The sequence below is a fragment of the Blennius ocellaris genome (assembly GCF_963422515.1).
Source record: "Blennius ocellaris genome assembly, chromosome: 1".
NCBI lineage: Eukaryota > Metazoa > Chordata > Actinopteri > Blenniiformes > Blenniidae > Blennius > Blennius ocellaris.
Window position 1 is genome coordinate 22,018,274 of NC_137650.1, and position 19,850 is coordinate 22,038,123.

Sequence of the window (19,850 nt, forward strand, 5' to 3'; positions counted from 1 at the left end):
TTTTAAACTGAACACACAGCGAGCGTGCAGTGAATACAGAGTTACAGAAATACATCTTTGGCGCCTTGCTTTATTTACCATCATCATTTTTAATACAGCATGCCAGGACTAATGTGGCAAAGAAACTTCTAAAGCAAACAGACACAAGAAAGAAAGTTATTTCCAAACTTATAATATAGCAGAAAAATAGATTTCCACTTTTGGTGTAGGTGCAATAACAAAAAAAACATTTCCTATTTCTCTTTTGAAAGATTCATATGAAGAGTCTTTTTTTTTTCAATTCTTTAATAATCCCAAATGTTGGCAAACAAGATTTTTTTTAAATCATAAATGGGCTTTGAAAATTAAGAAGTGTGTCTATCTCGTACACCCAGACCGACCAATGCACATCTAATGTTCAAAAACAGACTGCTCTGGCTCATGTTTAGGTGGACGAGAGTCCTATCTGCTTAATACTTTGAATTCCCACCCCAGCTTTTGTCCCAAACTACTGCTTTGTCCTACTTCAATATAAAAAAAAAAAGAAAAAAAAGAAAAAAAAGAATGTCCCTTCAAGGCCAAATAATGGATCATTACCATAAATAATACATTGGCAATTAGAGCACAATTCAACAGCAATGTCATTTCCATGTCTGCTCGGGCTTGTTTTAATGTTACAGCAGATACTATTATGGCCCGCAGTGATTAAACCCCACATTGTCAACAGAACGACAATCGACTTGTGAAATTCAGTATTTCTGGAGTCACCCAGTGCTGTGCCATGTCTGCCTTGTTCTCTTTTACTGTTCAACTAACCAGACGAAAAACACTGAAGCGAAGTAAAGTGCCCACACCAACAAACCAAATCAACAGCAGAAGGAAAGTGGAAGAGTGGAAAGCATGGAGGCAGCAGATAGACCCAGGCTTTAAATCTTCAGCAGACCCTATTAGCGGGGCTCTGTCGTCGGTCTGTGAGATCTGGCACGGCTCCAGGTGCTTTTGTAAGTAATTAGAAGCGCTTCAAAAGAAGGTTTGTCGAGTCTTTTGTTCAGGCTTCGTCTCCATCAGTTCAAAAGCCGGGGACACTCTCTGTATGGCTTCAAATTCCTCGCTTCTTCTTTTTTCAAAAATATTTTAAGCAATATTTTTATTTAAAAAAAATAGATGAGTGAAATGTGAATCATGATTAGCTGCGTACCACTTTGATAAAGCCGTTACAAAAATATGTTGATGTTAATATGAAGGGATATGGGGTGATTTAAGAAATCTGAAAGCTACTGCAGCGATTTAAAAGTTTCAATTAAGAAGACAAATGACAAAAACTAAATCTGGTAAATCACTGAAACCGGCCGCCTTGACTCTTTCTTGAACATACGGGAGGACCTGAAACTGTAACGCTCCACTTTCTCTGAGCTGCTGGGGGAAAAAAGGAATTCAACAACAGGAAATGAAGCCACAGTGTTAAAGGAAATCCCAAAGTGGGAGGTGGACCCGTTCTCGCATGTACGCAAACAAACCCTACAGAAGTTGCTCTATTCCCAGCCTGCACCTGCACTGTGCTCATGGTCAGTGCTAAGATAAGGTAATAACTTTGGTTTGGGTGTCCATTTCTCCAGAAGCACATGAGTGAATTTAAATACAGATCTACATTCTGAAATGTGCATTGCTACTATATTTTTCTTCATATTAAAAATCTGGAAACACTTCGCAGTCAATGCAAGCGAACATTAATATGAACGCATTGAGAATGATGTGAATCATATCTAATGACTTTAGCCCAAGTTGGGAGACAAATAACAGCTCCTCCACAGAGTAAAAGAGTCTGATCCAAGTCCCACGGAAGCAGCGATGAAGCAACAGGTGGTTTCAGATCTGTTTCTCACTGAAACCCGCTGAGCTCTGGGTCTGCTGCCTGTCAAATGCACCACAGTTGTTTAGCGCGTTGGGTGAATGTTCCTCCAGACACCAGTGTTGTCAGGCAGTGACCTATAGAGGAGCACAAATACATCCCAGCCAACAGTTCCAAATCATTATTTTCACATTGACAGCGCATGTCAGGGAGGAATAAAGGAGAGACTGCTCTGGATTTAGGTTTTTTTCTGCTTTGTTACAGAATAATTTAAGCGTTGAACAGCTGCTCTAAAACACTGAAAACCTTTCAAATAACTTTGGTCGTGAAAATAAATTAGCTGCATTTAGTCCAAACTCTTTTACCATAAACTGAGATATTGGGGGAAATTACATCCGTTTGTTTTGTTTTCTTTCTTAAACTATAATAGTTGGTCAATTTACAGATTATGCCAGTTGCTGGCTAACTGAAGGTTTCGTGGTTCATTTCTCACTTTTCCTGAAAACGAAGACCAGATCACTTGCGACGGTGCGAGAAGCATTGTGCATGGCCATCTGTCGCCATTAGTGGTGGACTGTGCATGCATGTGTGCACGTTCATATACGTGTGTGTGTGTGTGTGTGTGTGTGTGTGTGTGTGTGTGTGTGTGTGTGTGTGTGTGTGTGTGTGTGTGTGTGTGTGTGTGTGTGTGTGTGTGTGTGTGTGTGTGTGTGTGTGTGTGTGTGTGTGTGTGTGTGTGTGTGTATACACCTGCATGAGAGGAAACAAACTAAATGTTTTACATTTTAAAAGAAATGCTATTCTAGTAAATATGTATAATTTAAACTCCTCACATTTAAAAACATTGCTGCTTTGCTCTGACTCTACACTCACCGATTCAGACCAGAAGGGAAAACTGTGCACAATTCTGCATGACTGGATGTGAGGCTTGTGTGTTTCTTCCTTTGGGAATACATGCAGCACAATTTTGCCTTTTCCTACATGTATTTCAATGAATCATGAAGGGTCTCAGCGGTCTCCGGCCTTGCAAATGATGGCATCATCTCTACTATGTTCAGTGCACACACTGTCCTATAGGGAAATGCACACACATTTTGCTGTAGATAGGAAAGTCAAAATAGATGAATAATATGGCAGGTCTTGGAACCTACTGCAAAATGTTTATATAGTAAGAATGGTTCCATTTTGAAAATGTCTTTCTTGTCATAAAAAACAAAAAACAAAACATGTGCTTTCAGGTGTTTGTTAATCATACTGGAAAAAAAAGTTTGTATTCATAATATCTTTTTGTTCAAGGTTTTTTTCTATTTGTTCAGCTTCACAAAAGTGTTGTTGAAATTTCAGCGGTTTAGTGAAAGAGGCTACTCTTAATAAATGCAGCCATACACTCTAATCCTCAGCCACACAGACACACAGACACACAGAGACACACACAGAGACACACACAGAGACACACACAGAGACACAGACACACACAGAGACACAGACACACACAGACACACACAGACACACACACACACACACACACACACACACACACACACACACACACACACACACCCCCACACACACGCGCAATCCCACAGCTATGAATGTTAATTTCACACTCTTTCCTTTGTCCTTCCCAGTGGGGTAGGACACAGACTCATTTTCACACGAACCTCAGACTCTATTGCAAAACCGTCACAAAATGAGATATTTCAAATTAGATCAGTCAAGGAGGAAGAATTCGGGCCACAGAGGGGCAACATGTGTCTGGGGAGTAGCTACAGAGAACTCGGGTAAATGTGGCTCGTCTCATTTGTTTTCGATGGAGCCTTTTAATTCCACTGGTCGGTTATGAGTAAACAAACTCAAAACTATCAACTGTATTCGATAGATTCAGAATACACTGAGCACGTTTTCATTGCATTTCAAAAGAATAACGTAAACTTTAAGGCTTTATTGCATTTCTCAACCGCGACAGATGAATGTATATTGTGGTTCAATCGGAGTTCGTCTGTCCCGGTGTGCATTTGCACACTGTAATCTGCTTTTTCATGTTGCTTTTGAAGTAATGCTTCTTCCTCGCCGAGTAGCTTTTCAGCCCATGTCAGTGCAGGGCTTGTTTCACTGTGGATAATGACACTCTCTGGCCAGCCTCTTCATCGGGCCTCTAGCCTTTGTTCTGGAGTCGATTTGCACATTTCGACCCAAAACACGTTCCACCTCTGGGAAACAGAACCCATCCCCTTCCTGAGCAGTATGATGACGGAACGCTCTTCTGGTGTTTATAATTGCACATAATTGTTTGAACCGATGAATGTGGTGCCTTCAAGCAGCTGGAAATTGTACCCAAGGATGAACCAGACTTGTGGAGCTTCACGATTCTCTTCCTGATATCTTGATTGGCTGATTTCTTTTGATTTTCCCGTGATGTCAAAGAAGGAAGCAGTGTGTTTGAGATGTAGCCTTAAAAAAAATTTAAAAAAAATAAATACATCCCCCAGGTGAGCCTTCAATTAACTCAGATGGTGTCAGTTCACCTTTCAGGAGCTTCCAACATGATGACATCGGGGCTTTTGTCCCAGAGTTTAAGGACATAGCAAATTTTGTGTACATAAACTTTTTGACTTTTGGGAATGTAATAAAACATTCTCTAAAAATATCTCTCTCTCTCAATATTGTGGCATTTAGTAAATAGAAATACTTTTGGAAATCCTAAATGACCTAAAAGAAGAGAAATTTAGACTGATTTAACTTCAGACAGTGAGAGAAAAAAAGGTTTACTTGTCTTTTTATACAATGTAGGTAAACGTCTGGTTTCAACTGTATATGAAATGCAAGCATTCTTCCCAACTGCAAGAAACAAGCTCATCCACAGCATCAATACACACTAAAAAAAAGCATAGCATCATCAAACCTGATGATCGCAGCCCCTAAAATAACGTTCTTACCTTGGGATCGTTGAGCAGACGGACGTGTGACCCCCTGTTTTCAGAAAGCGACCGCTTCACCACCGTGCGATGCCGGAAGTGATAATAGTCACCAAATACCTACAAAGACAAAAGGAGTACGACGCATTGTCACAATAGGTTTGTTACTTTTTATTATGATACATCTTTCTTTTCCTCTTTCCTCTTTGTTTTTTTGTGTGGCAACTTGGAGATTGTGGGAATAGTTTAGGGTGTGTTAGACAGATATGAAATATTGCTTTGAGACGGAACTGCTGTTTACTATGACTGTCAAATAATCTTGCCAGTTTTGTCCCGTGCAAATCTCAATAAAGAAAATTTGAATAATAGGTTTGTGAAATTTGTTCTCTCAAAAACCTCTCCATATGATAATAGTTGCAACGAAGTATGAAATTACTCTGGTCACACTAGTTATACTTTTTTTCGACTAGTAAATCACAATTTCTATCAAAACTACTGAACCATTGCAGACAGGGTAATGGGGGGTAGGAAACGGACGACAACACACAGCTGCAAGAACAAATAGCACATGTTGCTGTTGATTAGAAAATCACTCTGACATGACCTCACAGGCGCTCGTAGACGTCAGACCTGCACACGAGTTCGTGTAAATCTAATATCACTTGTAACTATATTCAGAGGGATCGATATTTTCGAATCAAATCATTGCGAGTCCCAAATCTTTTCCATTTCTCCATTTATATTATATTATATTATAATATACATATATATATATATAGATATGTTTTTATTATTTTGATTTAATAATTCCCTACAATTTTGCATCTGCAAACTAAAGGCACTTCCATTTTGCAGTGTTCAGGCAAGTCCTGCGAATGGGAAGTATAAACCAGTAAGAAGAGCTGCATTTCATTAAGAAAAAACTAGTTTCATATTTAATGTGGCGAACTCAGCTCACCCTCAAACAGATTCTCTTATGGCACGGCCAGCTCAACTTACACATTACCCTGTGGGAAATCCTATACGTGACCCATAATCCACAGCGCGCAGTCAGTTAATAGAGTATAATTGAGGTCATTAATATTGAGCAGCGACACACTTAACTTCAGAGAGTATGTTGACTGAGAAAATGAGGAACTCTTCAAAGCCCAGCAGAACAGTTACAAAGCGCATAATATTTGACGGTGTGAATTTATATGGGTGCTAAATCTATTAATTGATTGACAGCGTCTGGTTGCATATTAATATTTCAACAGTTAAAAAGATTTAAAAAAAAGGCTGACTTCTGCATCTTTCGGTCAGCCTAGTTTGACTTCATTACTAGTTCTCCTCAGATCTTTAGGTCTAAGATATATTGATAGATAAATCATATCGAGTATGTTTTTTTTTTGGGGGGGGAACAAAATACAACAAGAAATCAAGCGTATTCAAACTTCTGTTGCAATATTAATTTGCTGTTCAGAATTTGTCATTAATTCACAAAAAAGAAAATAGAGAGAGAAAAAACTATCAGACAGTGATACGGAAGATTACTGCAACACAAAATGAACATGATCATCAGCTGCATAAACGTATGTGAAGATGTGATGTTCGAAGAGCTGAAAAAAACTGAACAGGAGTTTTTTTGTGTCTCACTGCAGGCAGATTTAGAGCTCAGGTACTGCAGTGTGTACTGCAACATTCCTTCACTCGAAGAGGCACCGCTCAATCCCCCCTGAACCTCTTTTGCTCCCATTTATTCACAGTAAACAGGACGAGTCCAGCCAGGCTGACACACAAAGCCCCTCCACACACAGACAGTAGACAATAGCGAGGCAATAACCAAGAAGGAGGGGTCACTTTACAGCGGCATTGAGCTCAAAGGTGGTACGACCAAAACCATGAGCCTGTATATGTCTGTGCGAGTGAGGGCGCAAAATCATTAAAGAACGAGGCCGTAGGCAAAAAAAAAAAAAGTTGAATATAAAGGGGGATAAAACACAGACATCCAAAGGCATTAGCTGAATCAACAGAGCCTTTTCTGAATGAGAGAAGTATAAAAGCAGGACGTGGGCCCATTGTGTCTGCCCAGATAACCGCCTGGAAGGCTTGACAATGATCAAAGGCATGGGAGGAGACTCGCAGGATCCATTAAGCAACATTGAATAACACCAGCGCAAGTGAAAAGATTTACTTCAACTGGCGCACGGACTGTCAATGGATACGCACAGGCATTGTTTTTAAGATAATCCACCACAGTTAACACAACACACTGCTGGCTAAGCATCTTCCATTTTGAGGATTAGTGAGATATTTCGCAGGCTGTGTTGATGGAGAATATTATCTCCAAAAGCACATCATTATAGTGAATAAACAAGTTGCGGTGTGCACATGCAGCGTCTTTCAAAAAGTGATGACAAGTCTTCTAAAAACACAAGTTGAGACGAAGCAACAGAGATCCGTTCCAAGATACAAAAACACCCTTGCACAACATCAATAAATCCATGTGTGTATGTGTGCGCGCGCACACACACGCGCACACGGTCAACTCCAGTAAAAACTGCTGGAGTGTTGCGAAAATGTGCGCGGACACACATACTTGCCTCACTCAACAAAATGATGGCCATTTGTCGTGCTGAACGTCTCGCCTGCAGCTTAACCATCACCTCACAATCAGCAGCAGCACTTGAGAGCGTATGTTTTCCACAATTTCATCTGAAGACCACATTGTTTCAGTGATGTTTAACTGCTTTCCACTGAGAAGGGGAAAAAAAAAAAAATTCACGACAAAGACATTTAGGTGAGAAAATGATGTGGAAACACACGGACCAGGTCTTTGGAGTGACCATTACTGCTGACGATAAGCCGAGCGCCGTTAGAGCAGAACAGGCTTCACCGGTGCCCATCAAGTGGCCCGTTGCTGAAAGTGAAGCATTAATCCATCGACCTCATTAAAATGCATGATAACAGACAGTGGAAAATTACTGTCTGCCGGTTTGTTTGCGTGTTTGCTCCCCACCCGCCTGCTAAATTTACCTGGTGGGAAAGCACTTATCAAAAGGTCTGGTGTCTCATCTCGAGTGATTGTTGACACAATTATGTTTTACAAAGAGCCAAACAATGTCTGGAGACAGATTGGGGAAGAGGTTTAGGGCTGCAATACAAAGATAGGACGCCATTTTCCATACGTAGCCTCCAACGTTAGGCACGCCAGTGGACTCTAAAATTTCCATTTGAGGAATTCATAACATAACATCGGTTAAGAAACTTTTGTTTCTTTTGTTAATGGTACTACATTTGATTAGAGAACATCATGGCACACAGCCTGTTTTGCCTCAGTGAGTTGAGATGGATTGAATAAAAATGAATACGTGATACAGGCTCCTGAAATAGTTCAGCAACTTGTTTATATCATCAGGCAGCAGTCTAATTATTCTCTGTGACGAAAGGGTAGGACAGGGGCACGGACCGGCACAGTGGCAGCTGGACATAACAAGCAGCTTCGTTTAAAATGTGGTGGAGCAGCCCGAGCTGCCGACACACCTGAAAATGGGATTGTACAGCTGGCCTGCCTTTCTGGTAAACTACACTTAGTCATTATGCAGCCTCTGCTCATTTTTTCCCCCCAGCCTTATTTGTCCTCGCAGTCGCTTTGTCTCACAGTGCTCATAAGCCTGTTTTTTCCAGTCGTCCGTGGCAAAATGGCCAACATGTAGGTGATCTGGTGGAGAGAACACGTCGAACACGACTTCAAATACATTATTAGGTTTACAAAGCCATAAAAGGCAAACTGCAGCTACTCTATTTATCAACACGCTATTCCCCGTCAACAAGCTCCCATTCCCCTGCTGTTTATACAGTAAATACAGATTATCATTCTTGGCACAGTCCACCGTTCACCTCGATTGTTCTAAAAAAAAAAAGTTAGGTTAATTCGTCTAATGGTGTTGACAAAAACAAGTAGATTAAAAAGGATGGTGAAATATGGGACATCCGAGTTGCGATGACAGGCGGGGACAACAAATAAGTTCATTATTTACAAGGATGTGGAAAGCTGACATTTTGTTTAAAATTCATAAAGAAAGTATGACTTCAAGCTCTGATAAAACGAGAGAATGCCAAGTCTTGTGGCAGCCTCTGGGCGACTGTGCAAAAAAAACATTATTTGCCGCTTTGGGAATTATTAAACTTTGGGCTCTCTCCAGTCATGAAAGACTGGGAAATCACTTGGGTGGATACTTTAGTTTGTTACCCAAGGGCTCCAGGTTTTCTAAAACCTAGATGGTGTTTCTGTTGTGACAAATGCATTGTATGTTCTGTGCTCGGATCACCCTTCTCTTTAAAACCCTTTATGAAGTGGAAAAGCAATAGAACAAATGGCATCGCTGTGCTAAAAAGGAACAATCTCAGGTACTTTACTTAAGTTTCATACTTCAAAAAAAAAAAAATCTTTGGTACTGAAAGTTCGGGTACTTCTTTCCACAGTTCCATCAGTGAAATCTCTGATGATCCAAAATTTATTCTAGAGATTGAAAATGGCCGTAAACATACACTCAGAGCTATAAATAACTGTCGGCAACAACAAGGGCTCCTCCAGACGTTGGGTTGGCCCCCACAGAGCCCTTGTGTCAACATCATGGAGTTGGAAGACACCGAGACGGCTTAAAACCACAGAACACACTCTGTAATGCTCATAACAACCTGTCTGCCATGCACGTTGACGAGTACAAGCGCACCAAGGAGAATTGAAGTGGTTTTAAAGACAAAGACGTGTCACTCCAAACGCTGATTTGATTTGTCACTTTTTTCCAGTTTCGAGCACTTTGTGGAGATGCGCCACGATAAAACGCAGTCGAGATCAGGAGAGGGGGCAAATGGAAGCACTCAAGAGTACTGACAAGTTCAGGTCAGGGGAAGTTCCCCATTGCTGCCGTTAGTGGTCATAAGGTCCTGTAGTGAAGGAGTGGCGGATCGCCAAATCGCTGGTGATGGCGCTGACGTAGCGGCCCGAGTCATGAGGCGAAGATCACGTATTCCATTATAGTTCTTTTTCACCGTCAGCCAATCTGATGGCCTTTTCACTTCTTATTTGGCAGTGAACCGGTGCCTGCATAGCTTCATGAAGACTAGCATCCCACACTGACAACATAACACTGATTCGATGCAGCACAGGAAAAACCACATGACGATCATTCTATTATTTCTCACCAAGGACACCGTGAACGTTGAAGTTGTGTTGAAAATGGAACGAACACTTAATGTACTGATGAAACTACATGAGTCACAGAAATGCATGTCTTGGTTACATAAAGGTGATGTTGGAATAATAAAACATTAATTCTGGCTTTTTAGTTACCGAGAAAAACACGGGTCTTGCAGCATCTCTCGGTTTTGTCTTGACAAAAAGAGGTGCGGTAATTCCTACGATACAGCGATCCTGACTTTATGGAGAAAAAAAGAACGCGTGAAAAGTTTGATATGTTACGGCAGAACTGCTGCAGGGCCATTAGCTCCAGGGTCAATGAGAGCAGTTCTCAAATGAAAAACTCCTCACGGTGCTGTCACTGTGCTGGAAGACGAACACGTATACAGCTGCACCAGCCTACAAACCCAAGAAAGCCTCGGCTGTACAGTTTACGGGGAGCATCATAATCAATTATAGAAAAGTCAATACATCTGAGAAACTGGCAGGCAATCACTCTATCCGGGTGTGTTATATAGAAAGACAACACTGATTTAAAAAAGAAAAAAAAAATACATCTTATGAGCAAACCCAAGGATTCTACCCTCCAGCTATTCAGCCACGTTTGAAAAACTGGAATATTTGTTCTCAATTTATATATGGAAAAAAACATTTATTGACATGGTGAAGGGAAAGAATATTGAGAACACACACAATACTTTCACTCACTCAAACCAAGTCGGAGAAACTCATGGTGTGAGATGTGAACTTCAGCCTCTTGATGGAGTCAGATGTCATCTCAAAGAAGTTTTTTTTTTTTTTTTTTTTATCCGAAGAAGTGCTACAAGCACCAGGTGTTCCCTGGAAAAGATTTCTAGCAGTCCTTCTGACCCCAGTCTGAAAAGTATTTTTGAAAATTCTATCCAGGAACAGAGCGTGCCCTTTTGAAAAAGAGGTGATCAGCAGGACTTGGTCAAAATAAAAATCAATCTATTTTTTACAGTCTGCCCAAGATAACTGTTTATGATGTTAGAGTGAGTCAGACGTTGCTCTTTTGGGGTCACAATTGGAAAATTACATCTAAGGGCTTCGTAACTTTGTCAAAAGTAAAGTCTAACTTTAGCCAACAGTTTGTTTCGGATTCAATGGCTAACTTTAAAGTCAACTTTAGTGTATTTATTTACATTATTCTAACTGCAGAAGTGGTACTATAATGTCATTCATTACTCCTCCTCTGCCAACATTTTATTCTCGGTAATATTTAATTCCCATAAACACACAAACTCTGAACAATGAAATGGAATTCAACCCAAAAATTTTTAGTAGCAGTGTTGATTAAATAAATAACAAACAAGGGGTCAGTTTAAACATGTGCATGTGTGGTGGAAGAAAAAGTTCCTTTCCTGAAACAAACAATAAGTTTTTATTTTTTTTAAGGAAATGCGTTTCAAAACTCTAATTTCACAACTTCTTCAAACGACTGGGGAAAACTCATGGGGGTGTCCAACCGATAAAATTGATAAAAAGATGTGTTGGCTGTGCAGTTTGTAAAAAGTATTTTCTTATATTTCGCAAAGCATGGGTACAAACCACACGCCTTCGATTTCACCGATCACAAAGAGCTTTCATCCTACTTACAGGATGGCTCGAGACGCTGTTGCTTTCTTTAAATGCGTTTAAACAGAAAGTAAAAACCTGCCCAAAGTTTCTGCTGCAAATCGGGTGAGCTCTCGCACAGTTTTAACACCGAATTTCGATCATGTGTATTTGTGATAAGACACCCCAGTTTTATTACAGCGCAACATCATGAGGAACATCAACACTGGCCATACAGCCATACAGCCATACAGCCATACAGCCATACAGCCATACACTCAGCTGTGTGACCAGTGCCACCAAACTTCCAGCCTGAAGAGTCTGTAATTACACTCGGGTGATTTTTCTGACAGCCGGAAGCAAATAAACTTTTCATGATCAGTCTGCTGGAAATCAAATGTTGCTCCATTAGAGTAATATTAACAGCCGAGAGGTGATCTCTACAAACGCGTCGTGGAATCTCATGCAGATGCCTCGATGAGTCCAGCCTCATTAGTGGACTGCATCCATCGCTGGGTACCGTCCATGCAAGCTTGAATGAGAGCGACGGAGAGGGAGAACTGTGTATTGGGGTGTGGGGGGGGGGGGGGGGGGCAGCCAAACTGAGATGGAGGAAATTGGAGAGGGACAGGGAGGAAGCAGGTTTTCATCTCAAGGGAGGGAGTTCTATCACCGGGCGAGGAGACTGTATGATTGCTTCTGACACTGTAGGGGAATACTAAATCTAATCTGGGCTTTGAACCTGTATTAAATGGTACAGTAACGCTGACCAGCAAATGTGTAAAAGGATACAAAGCACTGCCAAAAATAAGCTTAAAAAAAACCATCAATATAAATATAAAATGCATTTTAAAAGCGTTGATATTTTTGCATGATTATGCTGCACACCCCAACTTACTTAACAATCACATAACTTTGGCTGTGGGTTTTTCAGGAGTAACAAGACAATCCACCTTTAGTTAAAGACACAACAACTTGATAACATGATAACTACTCACAAATAAAAACATTCACGGATCTCATCAAGGAAGCATGGTCTAAAACATTGTTCTATATTTTACTGAAGTCTGATCTGTAGGGTGATTTTATGATGGAAACTGCAAGGACATTAATGTTACGTATGTGGCAAGAATTTAGGCTATTCACTGAAAGCACTTCAAAACTAACAAGACTGAGGTATCAGTGTGTGTGTGTGTGTGTGTGTGTGTGTGTGTGTGTGTGTGTGTGTGTGTGTGTGTGTGTGTAAATTATTATTCTGTACATTGGACAAGCCATGGCTTCAAGAATATCCCAATTGACACGATCGATATTTGGCTGGAACCGAAACCATCTCGCCATTAGTTACTAAAACAACTTCCTTAATTCCTTGGAATCCATTTTTCATATTGTGTCATCGCATGACAACGAGACTGTTTAGGTTTCCACAAAAAGATTAAATAACAACCAGAAAGCAGACACTAGTTTTCAGAAGGCTCCAAGCATTTTTATAAGGGGACCATCCCATCAGACAATATTTACCAGCATGTCACAATCGTAACATAAGGTACTAACTAAATGCTGTCAAAAACACAGTAATAAAACAACTAACAGATAGTGAATGTTGAAGGTTTTACAAGTTTAAAGCCCTAAAATAAAATGGTCATCATAGAACGGTTTGAGCAACCATTCAAGGCAAAAACATTTTTGTCAAGAGGATGAAAAGCCCCATTACAGGCAACATTTTGATGTCCCATCAATTTTCATCTATGATAAGATTAAAGCATGTCTGTTATAAAACGTTTATAATGATAATGCTTTGAATAAAAAGAATTACAGAAAGAGTTGAGATCATCTCACACTATTGAATACCACAGGCAAAATGATGAAGAAGCATTTTTTCCCCACACTATGCTGAACAGTGTAAATTAATGGAGACAAACAATTTTGTCATGAATTGAACTGCGTTTCATCAGACGCAGTTTGCTTCTTAGCCTCAAGGTGCCCTGCCGGGAGCACTTGAATAAATGCCATTACAAAAGACATGAAAGCATGCTGCACATAATCCTGAGTTGGGCAGAATTATTGGGAACTGATGAATAAGCATGAAGAGCGATATTAATACAACGGTGAGTCACAAACAACAATGAGCCTGAATCCTCCAGTCTCATTTAATTTCTGTTCTCTGAATCAATATTTGTGCACTTGAAAAGGTTTCAGGCTTGGCAAGAGGAGCTTTAAGGTCAGTCTACAAAGTATATACAGAGTTGTCCTTGACGATGAGGTTGACAGCTGGATCTGAAGCTTTTATGATGGAGTTAACAGTGCGTCAAAACTGGCAAAGAAGTGCGCTTGGCTGTATAATGCTGAGAGAACAAGGACGCACGTAAATATAACAGGCTTCATTTAAATCATAATGTCAGTAATCTGTTGCATTTTTTCCGCCTACCATTTGCGCGCGCACGCACAGACACAGACACACGCACACGCACATGCACAGACACACGCACATGCACGCACAATGAAAGTAGTGCGAAAGGTGATTGCCAGAGGGAGAGGAGCTAATAAGATTTAACTCTGGCGTCTAATTCCATCTACCCTTTTTAGTCTTAGTGCAAAGATAGTGCACTGCTGCTGGACAAAAATACCAAGCAGGTTCTTGCCAATGGAGGGCCGCCGGGGCTATTTGAGGAGCCGCACTCGCTTAATTTCTGACTAACTCTCCATCTAAAGTATTTCCATCACTGTCCTCTCGCCCACCACATGTAGCCAAACCCTTGTGCTTCCATTTTAATGGACTGTCATGAAGGTCTCCCTCAGGTGCACAGTGGCTGCGTTTTCAGAGTGACTTTGGCCAAAAGGTGAGAGGGATGTCTTGCTTCGGTTTATAATTCATTGTATAGTCAGTGAACTCGGGACAGCAGCCGAACCTCTTGCTGAATAACTCATCGCCACTTTTCCCCCGGCTCACGCTTCAAGCCATCAGCTCCACCGCCTCGTGTTGTCAAATGAACTTGTTCTACACACTGATGATGACACTGACAAACTTAATACATTATACAAGTATAAGTGTTCATTCACATCTTTACCGCTACTACTTCATCCGAGTATAAAACGGACGGCGAGCAATATATTTTCGCTATTGCAACTTGATGCTTTCTAAATTTGTTGTGTATCCGACTGTAAAAATGTATCCGACTAGCTACACATCAATTCTGCAGGAGAAGAAAACAACCCCAAACATACAGCCACTATTAAGTATTTGCAAAGTCAATTTCAGAACATTGTATTATCTAAAACAATAATAATAATTTTGCATACATTTTTCGAATATTACCAATTAGGTTAGTTGAGAGTGGTATGCTGCACATCACTGACGTGATAGTGAGCCGTGACCTCCATCCAGTGCTGCAGACGCCACGGGCTATAAGCATCGCTTTGTGTGATCTCCCTCACTCTACAGAAAGCAGCTGCCTCATTTTACACCCCCGCAATGCTCCATAGGTGAAATGGGGTGAAAGGAAGTGGGAGATCTCAAAACAAGAACCAGCACACCAACACACAAGACTGTTTGTTACTGTGGTTTCCATGGAGCCTGGCTCAGTTATGATAATGTGGTGTTGTGGAAACAGGACTTTTTTTTAGTGCAGGTTAATGTAAAGTATGTAAATTTGAGGTATTTTATTTAGTGTGACCATAACAATTGAGCAGTTTATTTTTCAAAGCACGGGAATGATATGGAGGGTGGCTTGCATCAGATTTTCCATTGGAATGCACAACAAATGTTGTTGTGCGCTGTACTCTTGTTCGGTGCCACGGGCCTTTTCAAAACATGACACCCACTAGACATAACTGATGTAGATTCTCAGTCGTATGCATTGCACACCTTTGTGGTTGGAAAACAGTCGTCGAGTGCAATAATCTGGCTGAATAACAGACTATCTCATCAGCCATTGCTTATCAGGACTGCTATTGTTTTTCCTTAGGGCGGAGTACAAGCTGGGACTTTTTGCTTCTCTAATGTTATCAGCAAGATGCTAATTTTGACAAAATCTTCTTTCGGTTCCATACACACACTGAATTTGATCTCGCGGTGGGTACCTGGCGTCCTACGGATCACTGACAACACACGCACACTTGTTTGATTTCCTTCAACCTGGTTCAACATCAATTTCATGGATAAATATGCAGCACTTTGCAAGAAAATTGATCCTGTGACTGCTCATACTTAAAAAGTGCTAAAACCACAAAAAAGATTGTGAAATTAATGTATTTTTCTACAGTTTCCTTGTCAAAAACTGATGAAAGTGCACATAATCTAAACAGTATAGATAGATGCAACATCAGTACAGCATAAATGTACATAATGAGTACACTCATTTTCCAGCTGCATGACAGTGTCTACGCACCAACATCAAAGTTTCCCATAAATTACTGTATCGTGGCCGTGAACAGTACCAGGAAGCTGCCACGGACCATTTCTGAGAGCACTTTTGATATTTATCGGCTGAACATCCTGCAAGTAAAGGATCATTTCCTTGAATATCTCCGCCATCTTTCAAGTCGATTTTACAAGCAAAGCATGTCACACCCAAGTCTTGTCTACATTCACAGAGCAAAATGGCTGGCTGAGTCCGATCAAGAACGCTGTGCAATTTCTGTGAAAGTCACAGTCAAATCAAGATTTAGGACCACTGTTGAAGACAGTGAGACAACTCTATAGACGTATCGATTATGACAGGCCAATGCATTCAGTTATAAACTGTGCTGTATTGCTCATTAAGGCTTATTATACATTATTGGAAATACAGTACTGCTGAGCTGAACAGCTTGATATTACAATGTGTTTCTGATATTACAGCTTCTAATTAAGGGAAATAAAAGTAGGGAAAATATCAAGAAGCAGGATTTCTTATTAAATTGTTGAACAGTGGGACCACTGTTGGCCTCCTTTGACTGCAGTCGTTTACCTACAGAAGTGGTCAGATAGTGTAATAAAGCAAAGCACAGTAGACAAAAAAAAAAGAAAGAAAAAGAAAAGACCCACAACTTCAATGACATCCATGCTGTGCTTCAGTAGGCAGTGTTTTGCCACTGGTACCACAGAAAAAAGGACTATCATGTTCTTTTAGACGCATGCAAGCAGCAGTTACGATGCACTGCCCACTGGTCCATAACTGTAAGTGACGTGACAACACAGTCAGCTGCCAGTAACAATCGAGGTAAAACAACTGGTGCAGTGTACCAATCTGAGGGAACAATACAATTGTTTATGGGGGGAAAAAAATAAACTAATACAAGCCAAAGAAAACCCCAGGACACCTTCAAGTTATCATCTGCAATTAGGATGCTGTATTACAACTAATTATGAAAAACTATTTGTCTTCACAGTGTGAATTAAAACAGTGATGTGCTACGAATACCGAGATCTTAGAATAATGAGCCAATGCTGAAATTTATGTTGCCTCTTATTTCTGATAAAGGCATACGAGTGTACAGTCACCAGCAATTCTTTAGAGAGAAAATTAGTGACAGGCAACGACAATATCAGATAAACTGGGCCGACAACCAATATGTCACATGATAGCTGTCTCCAACTGTCGCCGTCACAATAGACTTCGTGTCTCCTGATCTGAAAATGATGTATTTATTTATGAGGATGAATGTTGATCAACAAAATTATTCATAATGCCCATTCCCTCAGCACAGTAAACAAATACGCCCTTCCAACCAAGTAATTCAGCAATCTGGGGAAGATATGTTGAATGCAGTTCCTATATACAATTATTCACAGTAAGCAGCGGCGCAGCGCAAAACAACTTGGGTCTCATCTACATTATGAAAATGAAAAGCAGTCAGTGCCTTGTCAAGGAACATTAAACTCGTATGACATGGCTGCCTTTATTTCAGCTCCCTGTCAAGTAAAGCTGCACTTGGCCTGGCATACAAATAATATCAATCAGAGACTCGTTCCAGAGAGTGGCGAGTGTATAGACATTAAGCAGCGCCTTGCTTTGCATATTATATGTGATCCTGGCAACGAAAACATTACAATCAAGCCCAACATCAATGCAATTTAAGTGACGCAACACGAGTGGAGAAAGTTGCGTGTTTGCACAAGATGACTCACCAAAATTAATTATGAGCAAATCTTTCTGGATCACTTGAATAACCTCAATGTCAGACAAAATGCCCTCTCAATATGCGTGATAAGTGTGCTCTTTGGAAACCGGCTTTTTATGAAGCATTTATGACTTATTTATATGGATTTCAGTGAAAGAATCTATATAGCCAGCTGTTTTGAATGAATCAATTTCTCATAAATTGGCATACACAATTAAATATTACAGTTTGGGAGAGGCTGCATGCTTCACTTGCTGTGATCAATTAAAGTGTACAGATGTTGGTTCTCTCAGTGGTTCACACAGACTTTGTACTGTAAATTAAAGCACGAGTGGGACAGGTTCCTACATTGTGCTGTCAACAGTGTCATCCTGGCAACCTTATCCATACCGTGTTCTTTTTTTCTTCTGGACTCATCACTTGGCTGCTAGCGATCATAACTAGCAAGCCTTGAAGGACAAAGGAACTTCCAAACACTGAATGAAACGGGCTGAACGTGTTTGGCATTGGTCTGAATGGGACACTGGTAAAGATGCCCATTAAACAGCATGGCATGGCTGACTACAGTATTGTTGGATGGGCCCTCGATGAAACAGGATGTGCTCCACATCGTCAGAGCACATAGACGCTGAGCAGTTCTCTTTCCCCAACTCCACCTCCTCCTCAATCTCACTCACAGCAGGCGAGAGCGAAAACAACAGAGCTGAGCACAACACAATGGCTGGATACCGGCAGTGACCTTACAGAGGCATCAATTCATAGTTTGGATGCTCTACTCTTTTCCTGAGGGAGTTTTCAACGTTAAGGAACATTAAACTGATCAATATAATAAAGTAAATCAAGAGCAAAAACTTGACTGCTTTGCCCTTAAGTCAATTCAGTTTATATAGTATATCTTCCAGAACTTAATATTACTGCACGCAATCTGAAAACTGTATGGATGTAGTAAAGTCTGGGTTACAGTTTTACAGAGGCAGCTGCTGTAGTTGATGCTTTAAGCTACATCACAGTTGACATACACGCCCCCAAAGCATGTAATTACGTGAGCTACACTGCTTGCAGAGTCACCAAATGAAGCCTATGGAAACTGTCATTTAGAGCCACCTGTGTTTTCTCCCATGCTTTCGGAGAATATTATGAAATTAAAAACAACATAAAATAAAATTAAAAGGGGGCTCAATTATCTTACAGTAAATGAACGGTTATAAATACTGCACAGCAGATGTCCCCCATTTAGTCAACGGGAGAAATAGAAGTTATCCAAATGCAGCTGAAAATCAGTCCACATCACAAAGTAAATGAAAGAATGCAAGCTGTGGGGGAGGGTTAATTACAGCACAATATGGGCCCAGCATGTGCTTGTGTTTAGTAACGCCATGGAAATATCAGTGGGCGAAATCCAAATTCACAATGCAGGTATCCATGTCAGGGTTCCCATTAAATAAGCCCCCCCCCCCCCCTACACTCATAATATATTCACACATATGCTTTTACGTGTCACCTGAGAAGACCTCGTCACAAGTAGATGTTGAGGTGTACAAGCAGTACTGAACCAGCAGGTCTTTCCCTCTCCCGTTGGCATCATTAGGGCTGGACACATCATCATTGTTCAGCTCATTGGGTTCGGTTTTCAGTATAGCGTAGCGCCATCAAAGTCTATGGCCTATAGGTGCCTCCAGCCAGAATAACCTTAGCAAGTACAAGCTTGGATCAAATATGCTAAAATATGACTTTCATAGAGGAAAGAGAAAGAAAACCAGACAGCTACAGAATCGGTTTCAAGTATTCTATCAGTTACCCAGGGTACGTGCATCTGTGCGCTCTGTGTTGGCATGTCAGAGCACAGGACTCTACAAAGGGGAACATTCCTTTCTCGGAGAGTCCAGTCCAGCCGTAAACTCTAACACACCAACTGCAGCCACAACTGTTAAGATTCAGCTCTCTGGATATTCTGGAGAGCCAAACCACAATGCTGCATAGCGGCTGGGACAATGGCAGGAAGGCTGACCACAAACATTTCCTTGAGTTGAACAACATTGGTCTGCCGTTGGTTCCACGCGTTATCTATGTGCTCACATTACCGGTTTAACTTCACTTTAGCACCAGAGGAGATATTGGCATCATGTTCTCATGTACACTCCTCAACAAATATTATTCCGGAAGCATAAAATGATCAACAATACACTAAAAATTCCTTTGAGGCCCACAGTAGCTCACAGTTACCATCAATTGTGTGTGTAGTTATTTAAAT

At 40.8% G+C, this 19,850-nt stretch overlaps 1 protein-coding gene across 1 annotated transcript in view; it reads right to left on the reverse strand.

The window, feature by feature from the left end:
- The window catches only part of furina (furin (paired basic amino acid cleaving enzyme) a), a 79,610-nt gene that overhangs the window by 35,080 nt on the left and 24,680 nt on the right, over nt 1–19,850 (reverse strand). The window contains exon 4 of the mRNA XM_080494496.1: nt 4,765–4,863. Within this exon, the coding sequence (XP_080350622.1) occupies nt 4,765–4,863 (99 nt within the window). The remainder of the gene's footprint in view (nt 1–4,764; nt 4,864–19,850) is intronic.